Source organism: Lepidothrix coronata, unplaced genomic scaffold (genome assembly GCF_001604755.1).
Source record: "Lepidothrix coronata isolate B3197 unplaced genomic scaffold, Lepidothrix_coronata-1.0 Scaffold2, whole genome shotgun sequence".
Lineage (NCBI taxonomy): Eukaryota > Metazoa > Chordata > Aves > Passeriformes > Pipridae > Lepidothrix > Lepidothrix coronata.
Window position 1 is genome coordinate 1,884,923 of NW_016690182.1, and position 26,306 is coordinate 1,911,228.

Genomic DNA, 26,306 nt, shown 5'->3' on the forward strand with positions numbered 1-26,306 from the left:
CAGCCTGGCAGGGACAGGAGAAGCTGCCGTGCTGACCATGCAGATGACAGAGCTGAACATGGTATTTTTAGAAAGTCAGCCAAGCAGACAGTGCCATGTCCCTTTCTGCACTCTTCCCTTCTTTTTACACAAGCCATCATCATCCCAGAGGTGACAACGGGTGTACAAAATATCCGCTGTAAAATAGCTGGTTCTCCAACTACACCATCATGTCTATTCAACATCATCCCTTTTCCCATGTGTCTCACCATCCCTATGCCCTTAAATGGCACAGCACAACTGCAATCCTGTTTTTGCAAGAGTTCTCCTTCTATGTATAAAATTAATCAGCAAAAATGGAAAGAGAATACTGGCAAATGGTAATAAATCCCCACTTCTGACAGCTTTTTTCTCTGCTGAATGCAAGTGTGGGATTTACTATGCAAGCACGCACACTTTGTTAGTGATGGATGAGGCTTCCATTCCTCACACAGCAGTGGGGTTGGTGTTACAGGATGATGCAGTCGGAGGCACTGGAGGGAACTGGGCTCTGCAGTGTCATGAAAAAGCGGTCTTTGTCTGCAGGTGTCCCTGTGCCCAGCAGAAGATGTGCTAGAGAAGATGATGGTGGTTTCTGTGTCCCCTCTTGCATCCTTGGGAAAGCCACAGTGTCCCTGAAAGGGGGGAGCAGCAAAACCCCACTCAAGAGCAGCCAGCATGAGCATGACCACGGCAGGGTTACCTGTGAATTGAGCTCGTGAAGGAAAAGGCATCACTTTCTCCTCCAGGAGAAGCTGAGAAGGCCATGGGGCTGTGGGAGGGCTGCAGAGGCTGCCAGCCAGCTGGAGTGCCATCAGCTGAGCCCACCTTCACAGCAGTGCCTCCTGCCACCAGACCAGGGTGGGTGCAGAGCTGGTGTCCAACGGGCAGCGGGTTGTGGGTTTGGATTGGGGGCAACCGACTAACCCCAGACCAAGATTAGCTGTGAGGGGCACTGTGTTCCCCTCCACAGATGGGTGTCACTGTATCTGGTGCCTGGGAACACCACCCTCCTCGGGGTGTGTGGGGAACTGTCCAGTGACTGCAGAAGCCCTGTGTCACAGGGTGAAAACAACTGCATTAACATGGACAGCTGTCTGCCTGCCTCAGAAGGTAAAACATGGTAAAAATAACGAGAACGGGGACCGCAAAGCTTCTTGCATGCAAAACTGATAGTGCTGGGAAGCAGAGTCATGGAGCAGATGGCCGTGGTGTGGCTTGGGGCCCTTCCACCTTAAAGTGTCTGGGTGTTGCCAGGTTCCCACCCTGTGGCTGGAGCATCCAAGCTCAGAGCAGCCCCGTGCCTGGGCACGGCTAGATACTGCTGGTTATCTCCCTGTGACACGGAGCCCAAGGCACTGGAGGGGAGATATTTATACCAAGGCATTTCCAGCTCATTCAATGCTCACACCTCTGTCTTGCTGTGTCCCAGAATGCTGCAACAGCAGCACTGGCACTGCTGGTGGTGAGGAGCTGCAGGGTCGGTGTCACCAGCCCCATCTCAGTGCAGCAGGAGTGGCTGGTGTGTTGGTACCCACTTCTGGCAAACCAAAACCCATGGCCAATACTGCAATAAATCCCACAGGCAACACATCTGCCACCAGGCAGCCCTGTATGGGAGGAGATGACAGGGAAAACAGGCATTTTCCTCTCCCCTTCCCAGCCTGTTGTTTCAGTCAGCACAGCAAGCTGCTGGGGGGGGGGGCACAGACTCCCAGGGTTTGGTGTGCTCAGGCACAGCAGGGTAGGCACTGGACAGCCAGGCAGACACAGAAATGGGAACTCTGGTATTCCTGCAGGAATGGTGCAGCTCCAGGCCAGCCCCCACATGCCTCCGTGTCCCGTGTGAGAGACAGATGTCTTCTGCTTCTTGAGAATACATACATATATGAGTCCTCAAGCTATGAGTATATGCATTATAGAGATAAAAATCTTTTATACAGGTAGAGGTGTCTTTGTTTTTCAATTCCAGTACATACTATTTCACTGGCAGCTCCTCGGGGCTGGGATTTTCTCAGGTGGGTTGTGAAGTGAAGAATGAGCACATGGGGAAGGTGTCTGACAGCATCAGGCATGGGGAGGAGAAGGTGAGCCCTGCATGCCAGCTGTCCCTGAGCCTCTCCTGTGTGTCTAACTTGTTACAGAAGAGCAACCCACACTAGAAATCCTGTCTTACTTTGGTAAATCCAAGAGTCAGGTTGCTTGGTGTTGGCAGCAGCAGACTGGATCTCATGGATCTTGGCAGTGGGCACTGCAGGGCTAGGAACAGGCAACTACTGGCAGTGACTTCTACAGTCAATTTATCATCAGCCAAAACAGCACGTGGACTGATTTCATTGCCAACCAGTTGATGAAAAATGCTCTTTTGTGAAAAGAAATCCAGGTGAATTTCTTAAACTTGAGGGCTTAAGTCCTGGATTTCCCCTCTGTTTTGCACAAGGCTCCACAAGTTGCTGCTGGACTTGCTTCCCTCTGCCATGGGCATGCATAGGGGAGCAGAGAGCAAGAGGAATACAGCTGAACTTCATCAACTTTAGTACCATCCTGAACAAAATGTGGCCTGTAGGAACAGCATTTTGTTTATTTTTCTGAAAAACGCCGTCTTCAGCACTGAGGCGTAACATCTATTTGGAGACTTCCATGAAAATGACTCCAAACAACAGCTTGAGATCAACCACTTCCCTCTGAAAGGTTTCACAAGATGAGATGGAAGATCAGTCTTTAAGGCAGCAGCAGCAACTGTTCCTCTTCTCTGCCTTGACAGCAGCAGAGGTTGATTTTGGGGTTACTTGCGGCCCCAGGGCTTGGCACTGTCTCTCTCTCCTCTATAGCTTTGCCTTGTGATGCTTCCTGAAGCTGGTGTTGCAGATGGGGTGACACCCTTCACTTGTAAGAGAGAAGTAGCAATATATTTATTGAGATAAACCAGTGATTTAACCAAGTTTGATGGTAAATGCAACATGGTTTGATAAGATTCAATGGCAAGGTATACTTGATTATTAGCTGCATGAAGGACAGATCAGCCAAAAGTGTCAGGGAGAGCCTCCCAGTGAGACGTGAGGTTTAGGTAGGATTACCTTGTGTTCTAGACTCCTTTCTCAGAGGAGTTTGGGTGCACTGGGATGCAGACTTAGTCCCAGGCTTGGTCAACGGTTTATGTCTAAAGGACTGTACGTACACAACCAACCCTTCACATCACTTATTTCAAAGTTTCAGCACACTTATTCCCAATTCACTTACCAATTATCTGATGTGATAAGGATTCTCTCAGCTTTGAGGAATAACCTTGAGAGGTGTCCCCACTCAAGGGCAGCTCTTGTCCTGCAGCCCACTGGTGTGAAGGAGAGCTCAACAGGCCCTGGGCTGCCCACTATTTATGGAGTAAGATGATTGACTTATGCTCATATTTACATACCAGCCGTATTTTATTTGGCACATGCTCAATTAGCCCTCAGCTGTTGAGCAAGACTTATGACCTTTAGCTATTGCGTTGTTATCTGTCCTTCTGGAGTCCAAAACCATCACAACCACCACCAGTGGCTATTGCTTAAGCAGAAAGGGGGGAGCACACAGCCATGGCTGGTTATTCAAAAAAAGCAACCACAGCACCAAGTAGATCCCATGGCAACTGAAAGCCTTTATGGGGGCCATTTGCTAGCACCAAACACCTTCTTTCACCAAAAGTTTCCCTTTTGTCTCCCCTTCCCTGTTTGGGGTGAACATCAGATAAGGGTTGTCTCTAGACCTTTTGAAGGACAGCTATTTGCATGCTTTCCAAGTCAAAATAAAAGGTAATGTTTTGGGATGTGGAAGTTGTATTCCCCTGAGCTCCCACCCACTCAGCCACAGATGTCCTTGGACACCTTGTGCCCATCCTAAAACTGCCGCCAACCTCCCACCAAAGTGAGATTGAATTTACTGGAGGCTCCTGGGCTGTAATTTCACTGTGGAAGCAGCAGGCAGGCATTGGGCACAGCAGGGCAGGGTTTGCTTTTTGCCCAGCGCTGTCTCACTCTGTGCTTTGTAGCTTTCCTTGCTGGATTTGTCCCCGCCTGCCCTGCCCTTGGCCCTTTGTACCGGGAGGGCTGGTGTGGAGGGGAAGCAAGCACCTCCCTGGGGAAGCAGCCAGATTGCATTTTGACAAACAGGTTGCTCAACCCTGGGTTGGAGTTACTGATCCCATCTCATGGTGACCCGCTGCTCAGCAGCACCAGGAAACCTTTGCGTCAACATTTTCCAGGCAGAGGACTCCACTTGGCTGCAGTGCAAGTGTCAGAGCTATCAGAGAAATCTGATTTTTAAGTATTTTCTAGCCATTCAGAATTCAAAGGATATTGTGAAAGCACATCCCAACAGCTGCTAAGATACAATACTTGTAGGCAAGGCTTCCAGCGGAAAGTGATTTTTAGTTCCTCTTCCTGACACTGCACGTTTCCCTCTCCCAGGTACAAGGCTGGGAATTTCACTTGGGTGCAGGCAGCTGAGTGTATTTTCCTCATGATCCACATAGCAAAAGGAGCTTGCTCAGGGCTTCCAAGCAAAAGCAACAGCTTACAGATTTGTCAAAGCCAACGCCCTCATACTGGACCTGGTGGGCACACACTGAGCCTTTCCTCAGCAGAAGGACCTCAGGGGTTTCCTTGTGCCACAGAGCTCCTTGAACATGCTGCTTCCACGGGAAGCAGGATCATAGGCACCCATAGCCAAAATAATCCTGATAAACACAAGATGCAATTCAGAGCCCTTTTCTCTTTCTGATGGCAGACTTTGGATACAGGCTGGGACACACCTGCTTCTTTGCCTGTAGAGGTTGTTTTCCTTATGTGTCTTGGAGCAGCTTGGGGACCTGGCAGTATTGGTTGAGCTGTGCTCTCTGGGACAACAAAAAGGTCCCGAGGGTGAGCCTGGCAGTGTCTGCCTCCCCTAGGGAAGCACAAGCCAGAGAGTTAAAGAGTGATGAAAGATTTAAGGCACGATGCTTCGCTGCCTTACCTGGCACACTCACTGCTATAGAGTAATGCAGTACAGGTGCAGTGCTGAATAGGAACATCTCTTTCTAGAAAAGGTACAGACTTCGTACTGGTCTGTATACCTGAGGTTTAGGGCTGTTCACCTACTTGAGCTTTTCTGTGCAGCGTCTCATCTGCAGGATTGAAACAAACCTCATGGATACAGCTGCTCTTCTCTTTGCTTCAAACTCCTGCACATCTGTTTCTCACCTCCTCCCAATACAAACCAGCCACTATACGTGCTCCTTCCTCTGTTTTCAGTGAACTGTGGTCAGAAGACTTAGCAAGAGCTCCTTAGGAGGATTAACATTATGGTGCCAATGGAAAAGAATGGTGCTTTTGCTTAGATGTCTGTGTTTTTGCAGCCACAAATGTACAGGCAACCAACCGTACCTGATGGAATAACACCAAAACACCCCTTTCTCCCAACTTGATCCAGAGAGGCTGGAGGTAAATAGCAACATTCAAGAACTTTTTGAGCCAGTCCAGCAGTGGACTGTGGAGGGAGTAACAGTGTGGGCACTGGTGAGAGAAGCACAGAGATGGGCAAGTCTGCAGCCAAAATAAAGCTATTTGGTGAGCTTCGTGTATCATTTAACAGTCAGAGCTGTTTAGAGAAAATCAAAGTCTGAAGAGGTGTATGGTTGTTAAAAATGTGCACTTTTTTTGCTATATATAAGCATGGGAAAAAGAATTACTGACATTTCTGGAGTTATTCCAAATTTTAATTTGGTGCAAAAGTCAGATTCTGGGTGTGCTGATTGAGGAAATCCATCTTTATTTTGTCTCCCTGTCATTTTGTCTTTACACATCATGCAAGTTTGCTCTTGAGCTGTCTCTGCTGCACTGCTCAGCTCTGCCTGGGAAGAGCCAGGGCCCCCCCTCACAGTCCTCCTCTGCGTGAGCACATTCCTTGTGCTGACCAGGCAGAACAGGACGGATTTCCTTCGGTGCCATTTCCTGATGATTTCTGACTAACTGTGGAGGAAGTTAAACCAAAGAAATGATGAATCTTCTGTTTTTTTTATTTTAAAAACACTTTTAAAAAGGCATATTTTATTTTTGAACTGTAAACAGCCTGCCTGCTGTTCTGCCACCTGCCTTTTCTTCATGGATAAAATATACACCAAGGGCCAGATACATTTTCTGCTGGGAAGCCCTTACCCTTTTGGGGGAGCTCCATTTGCCACTGTCAGTATATTGGGCTTGCTCAGTGCTTTGAATGAACATACCCTAAGATGTGACTGACAAAGGGCTACCTGCTCCTATGGCCAAGAGCATATCTCTCAGCCTCCGGATTTTTGGGACCCCAAGGTGCCTGGGCACAGCTCTGTGAGTGTCAGGCTGCTTGACAGGAGAAGCAGCAGCAGAAGGAGGTGGGAGACAGTTGATCTGTCCCTCCAGCCCTCCTGGGACTGCCTGCAGTAGGTCAGTTGCCATTCCAACTAGCCATAGTTGTCACTATTCTAGCTAGCCATGCTGGAATAGTGTAGTCCATGGTCAGGTATCTCCTAAGGCCATTCAGTTTTGAAGAGGAACAGCTCAGTGTCTCTGAAACTCCTGCTGTCCACTGGGATCTTAGCTGAATGCCCCAGCAGTGGTGGCACCCAAGCCCCACTAGGGCTCCTTTTGGAAACTTTTTCCCTTTGCTTGGTAAACCTGGCTGCTTCCCAAAAGGTACATTAATAGTAAACAGAGAGACCAAAGAGTTACGGAGACCTCATGGATTTAGTGAATCTCCGTATTGCTCAATCCTCCAGCTCTCTCTGTAGAGGAATTTTCTCTCTCAGGCTGTACAAAAGGTTGCACTTAAAGCTTGTCCTGTACTTTGATCTGGAAACCTAAAGGCAAAAGCTGTGTTTGCCTTCTAGCATCTCCTCAAGCACTTGTAGACTCCCGCCAGTGTTACCTCCATTTGATGTCCTGCCTTTTCCATTGTTGGAAATGCTCTGTGCCTTCCCAGAGAAAACCAAGGTGCTGGCAGAGCAATATTCTCCTGGAGTACGTGTCAGAATGAATGCTTTATGGGAGGGATCTGCAGTTTTTCCCTCGTGGGGAAAAATACAGAGCAGGTCTCCCCCCTCTCTATGTGCTGCTCTGTGGGGAAGGACTCTAAGAAATGACAGCTGCAGTAGCAAAACCAAGCATCTGAAGATAACGGCATAGTCAGAGGCACTTCCAAGGAACTGAGCTCCTGGACAAAAAACTGGGCATTTTTTAATGAAGAAACAAACCGAGCTGCAAGAACCACCACAAACACATGCAAGGAAAGCACCCCAAAACTGCAGGAAAGCACCCCAAAACTGCACTAAGTTTGAAAGACCTCAGTGAGAGCCCACCAGAGAACAAGGGCTTTTCAGGCTCTTACACAGTGATGGATTTACCAATGCTGAGATCCCCAAGCTGTCAGAGCAGCGTGTTGGGGCTGTATAACAGTGAGCTTATGCTAAAATCAGATGTGAAAGGAAAATCAAATATCAAAGTAGAACAAAACAGGACAGTGAATGAAAGGTTGGGTCACTCCCTGCTTGGTCCTGCATTACAACAGGGCCTGGGATCAGCTCCCCAGGTGGGGAGGGGCTGAGCCTCTGCCAGCTGCATCCTTTGTTTGCGCTGGATGTGGTACCCTGGCACCCAGTGTGCTCCTATAAATATGTATGACCACAGAGCCAAGTCCCTCTATGGTCTCTGCCCTAAACAGCTGGAAGAAGAGCTTTAGAAGCTGTTTGATGGGGAAATGCAGATCTTTAGACCTGTCAAAACACAGCATGCAGCCTGCATTAGTTGCTGGCAAAAGCTCAGGACTAAGACCCCACAAACTCAGTGTTGTCTCTGCTGCTGCCACTGGCCTGGGGGGAGTCACTGTCCTGCAAAGCCCACATGAAAAATCAGAAATAAAATATAAGTCCTTTGCCAAAGCTCTTGGAGATCTCCTGGAGGTAAATGAGATGTCACCGCTGTGGCCCAAGACCTGTATCTTTGAGTTGATCAAGTCTCCAGTGTAGGCAGGATTACACAGGAATGCTCATTTTTAAGGCGATGCTCTATTGAGCATCTCTGGCTTAAAAACACTAAAGCAATGGCACTCTTAGCCAAAAGAGCTGAAGAAACAAAAAGCACTGGGGCAATAGGTTGGATATTAGGAAAAGGTTCTTCACCTGGAGGATGATTGGCACTGGAACAGGCTCCCCAGGGAAGTGGTCATGACACCAAGCCTGCCAGAGTTCAGGAAGTGTTTGGACAACACTCTCAGGCACATGGTGGGATTCTCAGGGCTTGTGGGTCTCTTCTGACTCAGGGTATATTGTATGCTTCTACGACAGGGAATTACTGCCTTTTTGGACAGGTTTATGTTTCACACCCCATGAAGATAATCTGTTTTGGGGACCTGGCTGGCTGCTTTGTGGCTTTTTGCTTCAGGGAAGTATTTGATGTGGTTTGAAACTGCAGATGTGATTAGAGGGGCCAACTCCTACCAAGTGCCTACACAGCTAGACTTTTTTCTGTCATTTTTTTCACCTTATTATTGTTGTTGTCCAATCACCAAAGTACTTTGCATGGAGGTGTGAGAAGTCTCAGTGCTTCCTGGCTCACTGCATGGTGGCAGGAGTGATGGTGGGTTTGGCATGTTTGGTTCCCTCAGAGGCTCTGGGAGCTGGTGCAGCAGAGGGAGGCCGCTTTTCTGGGGAGTGCTCCCTGATGAAAGGGCCATTCCCATCTCTGCTGGGCAGAGGACATGGACACAACTGTGAATCAGCAGTCAGACTTTATCTGACCTTTTAGCTGTCTGACCTGCCCTCCCTACAAGATTGAACACAAAATGTCACACAGTTCCCTTCTATCAAGCTCACAGGCAAAGGTTTATCTAAATTACATGTGTGTCTTGAGTCATGCAGCCAATTTTCCATCAGTGGCTCTCTAAGCACTACATGTCCCTTGATCCACCACAATGGGTATCCAGCCAGGATTACAAAGTATGCAGATCCAAAAGTGACATTAGCCTGAAGCAATAAATAAACTGTTTCCAAACTACCTGTCTTGTTAGCAGCAAGACTTGCTCAGCTCTGCTCCCGTGAATGGCCTCATTTCATCTTCCAAATCCCAAGATGTGCACATTGAAAGGATCCCACATCCCCAGCTTGCTGCACGTGGAAATTATATTAACAGCAACTACACTCCTCAGCACAGAGCAATTAGAGGATCAGGTTAAATAACAACTAGTCTTTGTATCCAAGCCCAGAGCATGTGCTGAACAAATTTGTGCTTGTGGTCTACATCACTGATCAGTAAGTGGCTGTGGCAGTGGCAGGGATATGGTCAGGAGCTGGGGCTGGGGGGCTGCAACTTACCCCAGCCTCAGGGGGATGCAGACATGAGTCCAAGTCACAACTTCATAGTTCTTCATTATTCTGCAAATAATCTCCCTGATACACAGGCGCATGACATTTCTTTGCAAATTTGTTTGAATTTGCATCCAAATAATTTATATAAACGAGTCACTGACTAATAAGAGATTTAGAAAATGAAAAAGCATTAAATGAAAAACGTGAAAGTTTTCCCCTTTGCTTATCAAAATAATTAAAGATTACAGCTACCTTTTATATTAATTTATTAGAAAAAAGATACAGTTTAATTTGCAAATATATACACCAAACATTACAATGAAACATGAGGAAGGCGAGCCCCTTCCCTCTAGCAATGACTAACTCCTTCATAACAGAGATGACTGTTTAATGCTTCCCCACAGATTTACAAATACAAAAAATGTATAATGCTTCATTTGCACAAGACAAAAGTCTATTTTTATTTGAAAAAAAAAATAATTCTGGCTTTGACATGGCAAAAGTCTGCTATTTTGGTGGTTTTTGTTTTTTTTTTTAAACCTGAGCAAGTTTTGCAGAACAGGGGGACAAAGGGAAGGCATTGCCCTGTGCTTCGTTCGCATCACAGCATCTGATGGTCTTTGAATTACTAAACCACTGAATCACTTCAAGTGAATGCAACTCCAAAATCTACATCTACGATGTAGTTAGTGACATAGAAGAAAGTGGGCACTACCATTGGCAAAAGTGAGCTGGCCAAAAACACCTGGCTCCAGTTAAATGGCTGTTGACGTTTCTCAGGTTCATATCTGTCAGCAAGGACATGAATGCTGCCTCCTGTAATAAAGGAATTATAAATGTAAAATGCAGTTTAGTCCAAAAAGCAAATGAGTTGTGGATCCTGCTATGCCTTGCTCATATGTGTGGTCATTGAAGGAGTGCAGAGTGAGGCCATATTAAACCCATCAGTGGGGGAAACCAGATGAGGGCCTCAACAACAACCACAAGACTCAAAGCCTTGAGCTTTTTTCCACATCATCCTGCAACCAAGCTTCATCTGGCAACTCTACAGGGTGACTTCTCCAATTAAACAAAAACTATTCTGCTCATTTAGAGCTTCTCTCCATTTTAAACAAGAAGGCCCAGCAGTGCTGGAGAAGGCACTACAAGTCCTGAGCTGGGCAATGCCAGTTCCCTCAGAAGACAAGAGTTTCCTAAGGGACCACTGGCCACCCCATGCTCATTTAGGTGCAGAGCCTCTCTCTGCATCAGCTCTCATGACACTTTTGAAAAAAATACATACAAATAACAGATCCATGGCAAAAAGAAGACACCACCAGGAGTGTGCCTGGCTGGCCCCAGAGCCGCAGTGAACTGAGGGCTCTGGCCTGGGCTATGCTTTCAGACATGACACTGTCAAAAGCTAACTGAGTTTTCGGGTTTTCCTTCCTCTTTGGCCAAGGGATTGGGATTTAAGAACAGACTTAACTAAACAATGGCTCCTTTTTGCTCTGTAACATCCCTCCTCTCCCACCGGTTGGTTCTGTGGGTACTGGCCCACAGGTTTGTCATCGTGTATTAGAGCAAGGGCTGCTGTGGCTCCATTCACACCCAAATCCTTAGGGATAGGGTGGCCTCAGCAGATTTGGCCTTTGTCATATTCCTACCATCCTCCTCCTCTTTACCCTCTTTGAAGTATTGTGGAATTTGACCAAAACAACAGAAAAAAAAAGCCTTGGGGGAAGACTGCTCTGCTTTTGGATTTTTTTTTTCGGATATTTTTAATTTCTCCTGTTTCATGTGTTGTACTGGCACAAGAATGCATGTTACACATCCTGGAGTAGAGGGTAAAAACAGACCTTACATGAAAATTTGAATAAACCCTCAAACTTAGCTTCTAGTTAAAAAGAGAAAGTTAGAAACCAGTGAGCAGCGTTTGATCAAGATAAGAGGGCGGTGGGGGCAAGCAGGGGACACAGGAAGTTGAAAGGGGCCATTCTGATCTAAGGACTGTCCTTGCCAAGGTATATGCTTATGTCCTTTTAGGGGAATAAAAATACCGAGAGAGCTCTTTTTTCTTTCTGTTAGCCAGGTTTGTTGAAATTTAAATATTTTTACAATAAACTAGAATAACAAGTGAGTCAGTTGTCTCCAATAACTCAGTGTTTTTCCTCTTCAGAAAATTTTCTGACAGCATGAAAAGAAACACTCCAGTCAAACACAATCTGATCTGTATGCGATGCTGATCCGCATAGGAGGCTGCCCTGACATCACTCCACAATCCAGGATCTGCAGTAGCAGAACACAACTTTACCTGCCCTCTGTGGAGATTTTCTGTCCCTAACATAAGACACTGGTCTTTTAACCCCTTCAGTACGTCATCATACACCAAGAGCTTTCAGTGATGCGTTATTTGTACACTTTGAAAGAAAGGCAATTCTTTTGAGCAGAAAGTCAAAGGTCGCAGTATCTGTGGCCCTTCTATGCTTCCCTCTCTCTGACACCTCTGTGGAGGTGCAGATCTCCACTGCCCCTGCTGCAATACCACTCCCAGGGCATGGTTGCTCACAGCTCTGCTAAATCAGTTTGAGGACAAACCCCTGGGTTTTAACAAACTGAATTTCACACCAGACAGACAAGATGTATACAGAAAAGTTGGAATTATTTTCAAAATTTTTGTGAACATCAACTTTCACTTTAGAGCTTCAGTGAGGGGGCGAGGAGGAGCAGAGCATGGGGCAACAGCAGGTCAGCTATCTGTAGGATTAACCTCTGTTTTCCAAGCAGCTCTGGTCTGGGACACTTGGTGCCTGCAGGCCTGGGTGCCCAGTTTGCCCCAGAGTCAATAAAGGCGCTGGCGAACCTTTTTCTTGCAGGGCAAGCTAATGAGAGCCTGGTCACCACAGATCCCCAGGGTTTGGGCTAAAGAAGCAGTAAGACTTGCAAGCCCTTCAGCTCTCTTGAGGTAGGAGGAAAACTGTGTTTCTGTTGGCTATGCTGCCTCTCCCACAGGACGTGAGACTGGGCCACATCTCTCAGCCTCTCAGAGTGCCCGAATGGTTGGAGCAGAGTGAGTGCAGAGGAGGAAGTTGAGTAGAAGCCTTGAAATGCCAGTGGTTTCTGCAATGACATTTCTACAACCTCTGTTTGGTAAATCAGCATTTTTGGGATGTCAGGTTACAGTAATGCAATGTGGTAACAACAGGCACACAAAGGGAGGGCAGTGACTTGGCACTGTCAGAGAAGAAATCTTTCGTAAGGGTCCTGTCTGTCTGTCCACGTCGACAGGATCAGACCTCTTATGGCTACTGGGACTTACCTACAGGAGCAAAGCCTGCGAGACCAAATCCAGAGTGGGTCACTCAGCGTCACTGCCTACTTCCATGAGTCAGGTGGCTGTGTGCCACTTTAAAATAAAGACTGCAGCCAAGCGTTTAAAGTTAAATATCTTATAAACTATACACATATGTGATCCTGAGATAGTGCCTGTGACAAGTCCCAAGGTAGATAAGCTTCCTGAACCCAGAGGTCCTCACGCCGCATGAGCGCATTGTTGTTCTGTTTTGGCAGGCTCCCGGCCTCTCTCGGAGTGCGCTGCACTTCCTAACGCTCTTTTTTTTTTCGGGGTGGGTCTAGTGAAACAATCAGATTGACGACTGCTACCAGCAACTCCAATGGCATTTCTTCTGCTGTTCAGATGAAAGCATTCTTGATCCTTTGCCAGTTCTCTCAAGACTTGCAGAAACAGGCTCACAGCTTCCCTTTCTATTTTTTGGCCAGCCAAGGGCTGTGTGGCTGCAGCCTCCTGCTAGAAGAGCAGCTGTGCTGTGCCATGCTGAAGACACTTCTCAAGATAGGGGAGAAAACATCAGTAGGAATCAGACAGAAAGGCGACAAGTATGAGCCACAAAGGAGAGAAGAAGCTTAATACAATGACTGTCGTCCAGAGGGTCAAAGACCATGCGTTCCAGTCGCATGGGCACGTAGTCCTGTTTTGAGTTCTGACAGCATCAGCTCACAGTCAGACCTTTTAAACCCAGGGGAAAAAATATTTTTCAAAATTTTCTTTGCTTAAGCACTATATATTCAAAAAGTTCTTTTTATTGTTTCAGTATTTTAGCCCTTAGTTGATTAGTCACCAATACCTGTCAGATGCCTGCTGCCATAAAAGCACTCCAAGCACCTGCAGTATTTGTAGGAATATTAAAAAATAGCTTTAGCAACTAGGAATTATGCAACTGAGGGAGAAGGCAGGACGAACTAGGTTAATGCAACTTGTAGTGGATTTGTTAACGTTAAGTGTATGACTCGTCGCAGAATCATGCCAGAAAATGGTACCATGTAGCTTAGTGGTAAGGGCAGTAGAAAGAGTAATGCATTACTTTAATCATCAGTGAACCACTCACTCACTCAACATACTATTTCCAGCTGAAATCAAAGGTTTCCAGTAAAAATGCCTCTACAGATTGTATCTTACAACCCTCTCTGCCTTTGAACTCTACTGTGATAGCTGCTTCATTAACATTGTGGTTCCAGTGCAAAAAAAAAAAAAATCTTCCAGATCCCAAATCTTCTTCCTTTAGACTTTTGATTGTCTTTCATCTGTCCATTCCTGCTTAGTGTTCTGTAAAGCTTGAGTTTTCTGTTCATCTACCTGGACATAGTCCACCCTCTGTTCCTCAGACAGAAAAGGTTTCTGCGGGACAGAGAAGAAAAAACCAATACATTAACTTCCAGGTTGAAAAGGGATGCTAGTGAAACTTGTCTTGATTTTCTATTTTCCCTTTCCCTCGTTCCTTGATTGCTTCACTTCACCTTGAAGCTCACAGTGACATCAGCTGACAAAAGCATTGCTTTACAGCCTGCTTTAGCTATAATTATCCATCTGTTACTCTGTCACTCAGCCCAGCACAGTGAGCGAGGGAAACGTGCTGTGCTGGCTACTTCCATGCAGATAATCACTCTCTCCTCATCTGAGTGATCCTGCTGCAGGGATGAACTAACTGCATTTTAGCTACAGGGAGGGTTTAAATAAGAAAGCTTAAGAGTCTTTTGCATCTAGGAGTATTTGGCTGATGGGGAAAATGATACACAGGACATAAGGTGACCCAAACTGATAACAGTTAATTTCTTTGCAGTGGTACCTACCCACCACCTGGGCAGGTTAGAAGCTCTTTGGAACAAAGAATGTATTTTCTCAGCAAAGGAAATTGAAATGGTTTTGGTGATGCAAGGATAAAGATGCACATTTTGCCATGTTACAAGAGATGGTACAGTTCTACCCCATGAATTTATCACAGGCCGTAAATTTGTTACTGCAAAGAGATTTGGGGGAAAACTAGCAGGAAAGGCTTTGTGGAGACTAGATGAAAATGAAAGAACATGCAGAGATCCTGAAGACATCAACCAGCTTGCCCACAAGCCCTCATGGCTGCATGTCCCAGCGCTGTCTCACGCACTGTGCTGAGCTCATGTTAACAGCATCCCTGTGAGTCATACTAAGGACACCTTGTCATCACCATAATCATGCTCTTATTATATTAATCTTGAGCCTGCCACAGATGCAGTCAGCTGGAAACACGACTGCCTTCACCGTGACACTTGGGGCACCTAGCAGAATGTGACCCTGGGTCTTGATTTCCTCCCAGCAGACAAATAGACAGGAGGCTGTGGGATTTTTTCAGATGACTCGTACCTTCTGCACAGGGGATGGGGAAGCAGAATTAAAATCCAGTGCTAAGTAATCAAGGTTAGATTTCCTTGTCCATGGAAAAGCACCACTGTATGGAGATGTTGCCTGTCTGTGTTCCTGTCAGGAAAGAAGAGAAACTTTTAATGCTCTTAAAACATGATCCTAAAAGGAAGCAGGACCACAACTGTGAGATTTGCCTGATAGAATGAGTGTGAGGACAGTCAGGAGCCACCTAATTTTCTATGCCAAGGGTGCTTTTGGTTATTAACCACAGCATAACACTGATAATTGTGGGATGACAAAAAGAAAGTGTGAGAGCCTTTTCCTCCTGGTAATTATGGCAAAACAAAAAAACATGCAATTTTATCAGGAAGGACTTGTGCTCAGCTTCTCAACCCAAGCTCCTGGAAGGCTCAAAGTTGCAGGGGTGCCCTCTTAAACATCATCATTCAGTGAATTTGAAGAAATTGTGAAAATTCTGTTCAAATCTAGCAACTGAAAATTAATCTCACAAAAATCACAGGTGACCACAAATGCATGGAAGGGTTTATTTGACCAGAGAAATCAAATGGGGAGTGGTTACAACTAAAGCTGCCCTCCTGAGCACATTTTGATCTGGTAGAGATGTGGGTTAAAATTTTAGACTGTGTTTCATGGAGGCTGTGGTCAGTTTTGCAATATATTTTTATAGACATTACTCTTGAGCTTTGGCTATGGAGCCAGATTTGTAGACATTGGCTCAGATCAAGGATTTGAGATCCATTTGCAGCTAAAATTCAAAGGAAACCAACATTCTGGACTTTTGCAAGATATGGCTAAAGAGTAAATGAAGAAAAGGAGACCACGAAGCCAGATGTTCTTCTTTCATGGGATGGGAAGTGGGGTTAGTGCCACCAGCCAAAGCAGAAGCAATAAGAGACTTTAATGGGAGTTCTGTTTCTGCACAATATTTGGTGTGTTTCTTTAGGAAGCTAACGGCTTTCTGTCATTTCCTGGGAGATTTTGCAGGGCACATTTTTAGAAGGTGAAAAGATTTAATTTCCCTTTGCCTTAATGAGTTCTCATGTAAATATGGCTGATCCCTGTGATCTCTTGGAACTGCTCAGCAACATTCGTGGGCGAACAGCTGAGTTCTGCAGAGCAGGAAAAGGGCTTCCCTTATCTCTCCATAAATTGGTCCCAGTGTCTATGGTTTAAAACCGTTTCATCACTTAAAAAAACCCAGAAGGCAAAGGACAAACCTCCTCAACGTTTTTTCTTAGAAAACAAACTTCTGCATTCTCCATCAATGTGACAGAGCAGAATAAAGCAAAGGATGGCTGTGTGAAAATGAAGATTACCATATGAATGTAACTTTCTTCCTCTTCTCCGGAAACTGAATTGGCAAATATTCTTGCTGAATTAATACCGTCTCTTTCTGGTGAGATAAAGCTCATTCGATTGCTATGAAGAAAAACACAGGAGAGGTTAAGGAAGCATCTTACAGATGCTCTGAAATGAAGCCAAAGCCTGACACAGTCCATATGGTGAATAAACTCACACTAACGCTGCAGCCTTTATGGAGAGAACGTCCAAAACCACTCCTTAGTTCTAGAAATAGTGTGCTATATTGCTATGAGTGGTTTTGTTGATTTTCTTTTCTTCTGGGATTTATGAAAATTTGCTTTCTGGTATGACAGAAAGCATAAAACATTGAAGCAATTGTTCGAGCAAGGGGCACAGAGACAGCTATCATTCATTTGGGTAATAATGAGGGCAGTTACTTAGCTGTGAGGGTATCCACATATTGGAGATTGATGTGAATTAATCAGCTGCTGGAGGTCCATGCAGAGGAACTTGTCTGGCTTTGCACACAGTGGCAATACATGCTATCTCTGCTATGGAGATGGCTGTGACTCAGCTCTTGCACATGAAATCTCTTCCACTACTGCAGAATCACTTCCACTTCCATGACTGTCAGAGGTACGCGGTGAGTAACTGACTGCAGGCGAGTGCAGTGGGGTCAGTCAGTAGGAAATTAGGTGGCCACTTTGAGCAGCATGAACAGCATAATTCCTTTTGCTTCATTAGTTCCAGGCATGTTTTTTTTTTTAGCTTTGTTAGTGTAGAACATGCACACTCCCCCTGAGCTCGTTATCCTCCAGGACTCTGCACTGTGTCAGCACTGATTAACCCCAGTGTTCTGGCAGGGATGCTTGGGAGGCAGACTATTGGCTTTCCCTGGGAGGCAGTGCCAAAGGGCTTAACCAGCTTTGGACTCAATGGGCTGAGAGAGGAGTCTGAAACAGAGAAACTGTCCGTCTTATGTCTCTTTTGCCCTTCACATGACAACCTGAAGTGAGTGGAAATGCCCTGCCTGGCACCAACATTAGCAAAAACCCCACACTTACTGGAGTGCCTGGGGTGCGCAGAGGAGGTTGGTGGGAATTCCTGGCAATTGCATGCACACTCCAGCACAGCTGCTTTCCCCTTAGTGCCAAGATCCCCCCAGCCAGCAGGCTGCAGTCCTCCCCTGCTCATGAATTCCCTGAAAATGAGTCTTCTGCTGTCCTTGGAGCCCAACAGTATCATCTGTTCATACTACCTGGGCTTTGAAATCAAAAGCATTTGTTTTACCAACAACTAATTTCCAGTGACAAAAGGCCACACCAACAGTTCAAGTCTGAATTGCTGTGTGGCAGTGCAGAATTCTATGCTCAGGCTCCAAGTCAGGTAGATCTTTATCTCATCTGGTTCTCCCTTGCTATATTAATTTTCAGGAACAAAATTGACTCTTCCACTTAGAAAAAAAAAGAGTTTAGGCATGCAAAGCTTTTATCCAGCATAGCAGCCACACCAGAGTACAGACCAGCTCCAGGCTGCTTAAAAGGAACCTTCAAAACAGACTGAGCATCACTGCATGAGGCTGAGTGCACTGGAGCTGCCCATCGTGAAAGGGAGCCTTGCTTTTTAGAGACAGCAAAAGCCTGGGGAACGCTGGAAGGAACCCTGGGGAATTTTTGTTTGTGGACTTTGCCAGGAAACTGTTTCTTGTGGGATGTGATAAGTTATTTTTAACTCTAATCCACAATGCTAATGCTGAAAAGATTGGAATGGCAGGTTTCTTGTTGACTTACTAAGGCACAGTCCACATCCTGGTCACGGCAGCATGCTCCCGGATTGTGGAGAGGTTCCTCAAGTCCAGAGGAGGTGGCCGTGCTGTAAGGAGATACAAAACCAATTACATTTCCAACAGCAGAGCTAATGGAAAGTACAGACTGTTTAGAAAAACGCAGTTTTATATTAACAGAAAGAAACTAACGGAGTATTTCACAGAACATAACCAAGACAGAAATCAGTAACAAATGACTGCTTCGGTCACTGCTGGAAAGCAAAGTCCCTCAATCACCTCAATAACATGTCAATAAGAGTAAATACAGTGAGAATAAGGAGAGCAAATGCCCCACGAGATCTCTGAGTTTGCCCCAAATTTGCTCTGCGTACACTGCCATTGAGAGGCTGGTTCATGTTACGGGTCATAACAGGTTCTGGGCTCTGTTCTAAACAAAAAGACTTCACACACTGGGATCCAAGATCATTCCTGTCCCCAGTCAATGTACGCATGCCCTCCATTTTCAAAAACCTTTCAGAAAGGGCATGAACTTGCTTCACTTCATGGCAATGGTCTAAATTTCTGCCCCCACTTTACAGTAACATTTTCTATACCAATTTCCGAGTAATTCTGTGGCTCTGCAACCCAAAGAGGTTTACTGAAGGCCAGGTTTAGGCAATTTCTCCGCTGCAAACCTGAACTTTGTCCCTAGTATATTCTCTAGAAGTGCAACCCAGATTTTGGAGATGCCATGAAAACCAGGAGTGGAAAATTACCATCAGCAAAAGCATCTGCAGGAAACTCCTAATTAAACCAAACAGCTGTGCCTACCCAACAGAGATTTAACCAACAGCCCACACATCAAGTCTGAGTATTTGAGTGTTTGGATGCCCCATTCCTGGAAGGTCAGGGAACTGGTGAGACAGCAGTACATGTACTTCAGAGCAGCAGGTTTAGTCTGCTGTCTCTTGAAGGCTGTTTGCACTTGAAGTGGATCTGAAGCTGGAGTGTGGAGCCACCTGGGCTTTGACTGTGAAAGTAGCCATGGATGCTTTTCTTCTGCTCACAAACCACCCTGCAGGCACATCCCTGGTTACAGTACTGTGAGTCACTTACACAGCATTTCAGCGCATCTTCTACAGTGGGAACCACTTCAAAACATGCCAAGGACACTATCAAAGGAGGCCACCCGTATCCCTGCCATCAGGATGCCCTGGCTGCCATTTGCACTTGGGTCTGGGCTTACGTTTCCTACGAGGCTTGAGGTCTCGGTTCACTGGAGGGGGCTCCACGTCCGAGGGCAGCTCAGGTAACGGGCTGGTGAGTTTTTCAGTGCTGACGACAGGGAAGGTAAAGGTAGCCGAGCCAGGGCTCATGGGGATGTAGCCGTCGGGGGAACAGTCGGAGCCGGGCGCGGAGGGAGAGGTGCTGGGGCGCATGGGCACGTAGCTGTCCTCCGCGCCGTCCGAGGCCGTCGAGTAGAGCGGGGAGAACCGGCAGGGCTTCGGAAGCAAAGGAGGAAAAGAAAGAGAAATAGGTCAATAAATGCACAGCCAACCCCCTGCAAGCCAGGAGGTGCTTTGAGCTGGGAATGGATCTGAGCCAAGCGCAGTCCAGGAGAGCTCTGAGGAGACCTTTCAGAGAGGTGCAAGATGGAAAGACAGGAGACAAACACATGAGTTCAGATGCACAGCCCAGCTTTGGAGAGGTCCACTTCTGAGCTTTGCAAGCCACTGCTGGAAACTAGAGCCAAACTTATCTGTGACTTTAGTAGGTTAAATCCTCCGACTTCAGTGAGGTTGCACTTGCCCCTCCCAGCAGTAATTCTGACCTATAAAATGAGGGAGGCTCCTTCATACAAAAAAAAAAAAATCTGAAAGGAGAACATCTGATGAACTAGATTTTTGCAGATGTGGAAGCTGAGAGAGCAGACACAGACTTACAAGTTGCTTCTGATCGCTGAGAATAAGCACTAGAAAATAATTTCATGCAGGCTGGTGCTGGCTGAGTGGCCAGACGGAGAGATTACAAGCCTTGCAAGCTTTCAAACGGGGGAAAAATATAAGTTGCCCAACACCAGAGCTTACATTCACACAGCAAAGGATCTCCCACAGACAGTATCCAGCACACTGGCTGTGTGATGTGAGATGGTGCCACACAGAACTGTGTCTGTCAAAGGGTGAGACGGGAAGCTTTGGACTGACAGAGCCCTCAATCACAGGTGCTTTGAGAGCAGGCACTTTCCCATGTCCTAAAGAAGAGATATCCCTCAGGATCATGAAGTGGTAGACCCTTTAGACCCTTTCTTTCAAGGGATAAGCCATTTTCTCTGGTGGCCTTGGTCAACAGTTTAATTCTTGAGGCTACTGTAACCTTTTTCATAACAGACCCAGCTTCATCTGCCTTAAAAACAGGGTGCTTAGTTTTGTGGCCTACCTCTCCCTCCTCCCTCAAAAGCAGCAGCGGAGGCCACAAAGCAGCAGCAGAGAAGTTGCCCAAAGCCAAGTGCTTCTTCCATTTTTTCAATTCTTCTGCTGAACACAGGAGGGGGATGACTGAATATCAGGATGCAAAATGATTCACTCTCTGAAGTTTGCCATGTGTCAGTGTTTTAAATTTGTGCAAGCAGAGTACTTACCAAATTCAAGCTAAGCCTCTTATCTCGACTTCTTAAGGAACTGCCTTCCATGTCTGCTGCAAGGAAAAGAGAAGTGATTAAAAATGTGATAAGGCAGCGCAACCTTACAGAGATAATTCTGGAGTAAAACTCCTAAATGAGGAAATCCAATGACACTTAAGACCAGATCCAACTCAGTAGCATTTCAAGAGTGATTACATCCATTTTAAGTATGATGAAACCAAGGAAAATGTTCATGTATAATCCAGCTGTAACTTATGCTTCCTGTAACACAAGCAGCTGGGGAGAATGGCTGGTGTGGGAGCAAGGAAACAAAAATTTAAACCCAGGGAGCTCTAGTCGCTCTCTGTCAAAGTGGGAAAATTACATGAAAAGGGACTGTAGGGAATATTATTTCATTGTTGCTTGGAAAGTTATTTAGGAGTCTGGTATGTAAGGTGTCATGGAAGTAACTGTTATTGTACAGAGAGTGGTGCATGGGGAAACTTAATAGTAGGAGAAAAATTCTTTGCTTTGCCATCCAGAAGTGCTGATATGGTGCAAGTGGCTCAAGCTGATGGGGAACAAACAGCCAGAGAAACAGTTACCAGTCTCAGTGTCCTGTTTTGCAGGTGGGCCTTTATCTTGGTCCAGGTCCATTTTATTTTTCAAGCAAAACCCAAAAGCCCTAAAATCTACCACTCAGTGCACAGAAGATCAGCAGTGAGAGATGCTTACAAACACCGCTTTTTTCTGGAAAGGGATTTTCTGTGCAGAAAATGGCTTTTCTGTGGGAATGCCTTAAAACCCTGAAACCATGTTAATCCACTCTCTGCTCTTATGATGGAGATGTTGGTACTGCACTGCAACTGGGGGCATTTGTGGTGGTTATTTATTATTTTGGCACAAGGCTCCATCAGATGCCAGGACACAGATGCTTTACATGTGTACAGCTCATCCCCCTTCATGGCACTTCCACCAGCACATACTGCCTTTACACAGGGTTAATTACATCTGTGCACCTTTTGCAGGTTGCCAAGGGCAAAAAGTGAAGGAAATGACTCAAGCGGGCTCACTGTGGGAGCTGGTGAGGAAGAGCTGCTTTCTCCTTGTTTCTTTTTCTGATCTTTCTTGTTAAACACATTTTAATTCAGAGTTTAACCTTTCGAATAGTTTCAGCTTCACTTAGGGCAAGAAAAAGTGGCAGCACTTATTAATTCATTGCTGCCCCCGTCAGGCAGAGATAACCCTGCAGCACTGTGGCACAACATGACATTTGGCCACTTAATCCTCTTAAAACATTTTGGTGTAAATTGGGTTGGAGGAACATGAATGGCTCAAGTGTGCCCGTGATGTTGGAACATGTGCAGAAGGAAGAGCAGCACCTTTCAGGGAGCAACAAAATGTAGCTGATAATCAAGAATAGCAATTCCACTGATGGGTGTTTCTCCAGAAACCTTCCAAGAATTGTTTGTACACTGATAAACAGGCTGGACAGAGATCTCCTTGCTTTAGCTTCTGAGCTTTAAGAGCAAGATCCAACAGCCCCAAATATTGCCTGGTCATTTAAACTGCAGGAGCCTAAAGGATGCTTGTCCTTAAAAACCTATGTTTTTTTCCTCATCAGAACTGAAGGTTTTCATATCTCTGCAGTATACTTGATGATTTCCAGCCAGGTATCCCAGCTGCCTTTCTCTGTTCTGTGGCTCTATATAATACAGTTTTCTCATTCTGCCTTTACTGGTTTCTGATACCATGGTGTTCCGGGTTTTTGACTTATTTTTGTTTGTGATTATGGTGTTTCAGGAACAAGTGGAAAAGCCAGCTCAGCTCAGAGTAGAGTCTGCTTTGCAGCCGAGCATCACCCTATAGCAAGCAGGTTTTCAGACTACTCTGCCTGAAGTGCAAGGACAGAGTGGGATTTGTTCAAGGACACACAGAGTCCCTGGTTCAATTGGGATTACATCCCATCCCCAGTGTCTCCCTGACTTCCTGGTCTTTACTCTAAGCTGCAAAAAGACATGCTGCTCTTGTGGAATGGGCTGGATGTAGAGAAGCAGCACAGCTCCGAAAGAATTTCCCGTGTGCAAGCCCACACTGTGACCTGCATAAACAGAGATTTTGGCATTGCCTGATTCAGTGGCTGACTTTTTATTTTGGTGGTTTTTACTACTTTCCCTTTTGGAGAGGGAGGGGGCATGGAAAACTAGCAAGTCATGAGGCATCCTGAAGGGATGACAGCAAAATTGCTGTCCATTTGTATGCACACTGAGGGGCTTCTACAGAGCAGTAGCTGAACATGAGGGACAGGCCTGAATCCTGCTTGCTAATTCATTTGAAAGAAGGATTTTGTGTTGCTTTGGGTGGTGTATGATTCCACAGAGGGGAGGACAGAAAGGCACAACTGGAAGTCGGCACCCGCTCTGTGCTCTATCCCTCACATTGGTCCTGCTTTGCCAGCTCTCGGCAGTGCACTCACCTTTCCAGTTCCTCATGTTGTCTAAGCTGGACAGGGAGATCCTCCTGGGCACCAGAGCGACCTGAGCCCTGCCGATCCCTGCGTGCCCGTTCTGGAGGGCCCCACCGCCCACCTCCTCCCCTCTCCTGTCCGAGAAGTGGGTTGGTTTGGGGGGCCGTGGTGGAGGCGTGTTGGACAGGATGTCCAGCTGGGTTACACCGTAGGGCAGCGCGTTTTGGCTCTTGTCGATCTGAAAGGTTGGTGTCAGCGGTGTCCCCAGCAGGGGAGAAGAGGAGGAAAAGTCACTGGATGGCCCACTAATGTCTATGTTCCTGGACATGGTGCTGGGATTTGCCAGTGGGGCCCCGTCCTGGTGCACAGTGCCAGCACTGGTTGGCTGTACAAGGTACAAGGAGGGCTGGGATTGCAAGGAGTCAACAAAAACATCGTCCGATGAAGTCTGCTCCAGAGATCTGTCTGAATTTGACCAGCTGTCACACCTGCAAGAGGCAGAGGTCAGGAACTGAGCTTTCCTTTTCTCCTGGTTGCAAGAACACGGCAAACAAAAAACCCAACCCCACAGTTCAGGACAAAATCTGTCCCTTCCCTGTGACTGTGGAGGGTCCCCCCTGAGGTGGACAGGGGGATGGGACACTTTGTGGAGCACCTTGGGCAGCAGCAGGTGTCTGGAGGGAGGCTGTGTGTGAGGTCCCCAGCCACCCACCCTGGAAAGGGACAGGACCAACATATGACGCTCGACCGCTAATCTGCGCTATGAAAAGCACCCTCCAAATTGGATTAGGCTGGTGGGCCCCTGCAGTGCCCAGGAGCCTACCCTGAGTGGCAGGGCTCCAGGAGCAGTGTGCCCCAATTTCATCACTGGGCAGGCTGAGGGTGGCTCCAGCCTGACGCACCCAGCAGACCCCAGACTTACCTGTTGTGGCTGAGCTTGCCCGACTCGCAGTTGGAGAGGAAGAGGTAGTCGGGGAGGAAGACTGACCCTGACTCGCTGGGGGTCTCCTCCGTGGCGGACACGTCGGCAGCAGCGGTGTCGACGGAGAAGGAGGGGTCGGCGATGCGGGAGGTGTGGGTGGAGGTGGCTGGTGATGGCTGCGGGGACGAGGTGGTGTGGGACAGGCTCTCCATGGAACCTGCAAAGGGAACAGATGGCCTCGGCTGAGGGACGGCTCTGACTCGCCCTGGCCCACTGCCTCTTCTGGCTGCCACCACCCTGCTTTTACACCAGGGGTGTTTTACCCCAGAGGGGTGGTGAGTCAAGGCAAAAACTGGTTCTGGGGACAGGGGAGCCCAATTTTGCAGCTCCCCCTGCCCAGGCTGTCAAATTGAAGGGCTGCAGAAGGTACAGACCCTCTTCCTCTGGGGTCCCGCACTCCTGCAGGGCTGTGGCATCCCTCCTGCAGCCAGCAATGAAGACAGCCTCTGCTGAAGAGAGAGCTGAGGCACAGCTGCCTGCTTTATCAAGTATTTTTTGAGTATCTAATGCAAATAATTAATTATTCATCTCCAACACTTCAAATTAATGGTGACAAGGAAAGGGATTGATTTCCTCCCACTTTCTAGATCTCAGTGGACAAAATGGAGCTTTGCAGCTCATGGAGTAGCCAGACAAGCTCTGAACTTGCCTGCAAACTCCTTATGCCTCTCTGGGCTGGACATCAAAGCCACAAAAGCTGTAGTGTAGCTGTTTCTGCCCAGCTGGAGGCTTCTTGGCTCTGCTGAGAAAAGTAACACTATTTTTCTGGAGGCCACAAGACACAAGGGAGCCTGTTCTCAGTGACACCTTCCCTGGCCATAACACTCCAGTCACCCTGGCACAGAGCAGGGTGACAGTAGGAGAGGAACAGCTCTGGGCTGCAGCCAGCAGGGCTGGCCCAGAGCTCAGACCATCAAGGCCACCCTTCACTGGCAGCATGTGTCCAAGGCACTCAGGCCCATCTGGCCTGGGAACTGCCAGGCAGCACAGATAAGTCTGGTTCTGTTCCTCTCCCAACCTTCAGCCCTGCTAGATAGCTGGGGACATGGGGCTGGGGGGATGAAGGAGTGATGGCTGAACCACACAGAGTTGAGGCTAAACACAGCCTCTGGCCCAGCTTTTGGGGCATTTCAATGCGAAAAATCAAGTCCTTAGTGCAAGCTGGACCTCCCACCACGCAAGGATTGGAGTGGGAAGGGTCTTTGCAGAGCAGCTCCCTAAAAGCATCTGCTCCTGGCAGGAATCAAAAATGGCAGCACTAAGAGCACAAGTCCTCAGCTAGAGAGTATGATTTTTCTAATGAAATTTCAGGTTGCTGCATGGCAGTTCCCTCACCAGGGCTGTGCAGGGACCAGGCAGTGCTTACTGGGTGTCCCAAATGTCCCCAACACCTGCAGGGCTCGGCAGTGGATGCCCATCTTTCTGGCTGAGGTGCAGACACTGCCTGAGTCAAAGCCTCAAAACCTTTCTTCAAAATGAAAAACCCCACAGCAAAAACAAACACAAGAAAACAGCCACTGCTGATAAAACCACGCCAAGCATAAACATGTCTCCAAAGTGTTGCAGGATGGCAGATTTCTCTAACGCCGATATCCAGAATTTGCTGGAAAAGCTGGGAACCAGCTGCATGCAGCCTGCAGGTCAGACCCTGCACTGTGTGAGGGGGTCCTGAGATGCTCCAGCAGGTCCAGCCTAGTCCTCAGCTCAAGCCTTGGCACTGTACCAGATTGTTGTAGTAACTTCTCAGCCCTGGGAGGTGCTGGGTATATGTACAAGCAGATCAGGAGGGATGGAGAGGGCTGCCAAGACTTGGGTGGTTAGACAGCAGCATCACTAAACACAAACTGAACTCTCTCATGGTGCAATTCTTGGGGCTGTCATGTACAGGGGCAGCAGTTTGGCTCAATGATCCTTGTGAGTCCCTTCCAACTGAGGATATTGTATGATTGTATGAGACCCAGAGTCTCATGCCAACCACAGCAACATTCACAGTCAGAAGAAGAATAAAAGAGCTGATCTTCCCTCCCTGCACTATCCCACACCTCATCCTTTTGAATGGGGGAGAGAGCTGCCTCTTTCCTTCCCGTCTACCAGCATGCACTCAC

At 47.1% G+C, this 26,306-nt stretch overlaps 1 protein-coding gene and 1 long non-coding RNA gene across 3 annotated transcripts in view; both read right to left on the minus strand.

Annotated features, from left to right (window-relative positions):
- Nucleotides 1–2,576: 2,576 nt before the first annotated feature.
- LOC108497284 lies at nt 2,577–3,361 on the minus strand. The gene is made up of 2 exons (XR_001874730.1): nt 3,259–3,361; nt 2,577–2,904 (listed from the first exon to the last, which is right to left on the minus strand). It is a non-coding gene; the product is annotated as an uncharacterized LOC108497284 (long non-coding RNA).
- A 10,069-nt stretch (nt 3,362–13,430) lies between these two features.
- The window catches only part of GAB3 (GRB2 associated binding protein 3), a 62,098-nt gene continuing 49,222 nt past the window's right edge, over nt 13,431–26,306 (minus strand). Inside the window, exons 3-10 of one of the 2 annotated variants that reach the window (XM_017819515.1) lie at nt 24,142–24,358; nt 23,229–23,707; nt 20,771–20,823; nt 19,379–19,634; nt 18,158–18,239; nt 16,382–16,484; nt 15,045–15,158; nt 13,431–14,045 (exon numbers count right to left, since the gene is read on the minus strand). In XM_017819515.1, the coding sequence (XP_017675004.1) occupies nt 13,929–14,045; nt 15,045–15,158; nt 16,382–16,484; nt 18,158–18,239; nt 19,379–19,634; nt 20,771–20,823; nt 23,229–23,707; nt 24,142–24,358 (1,421 nt within the window). In that variant the 3' untranslated portion in view covers nt 13,431–13,928. Of the gene's footprint in view, nt 14,046–15,044; nt 15,159–16,381; nt 16,485–18,157; nt 18,240–19,378; nt 19,635–20,770; nt 20,827–23,228; nt 23,708–24,141; nt 24,359–26,306 lie in introns of both variants that reach the window. The other variant, XM_017819505.1, reaches the window with a different exon arrangement.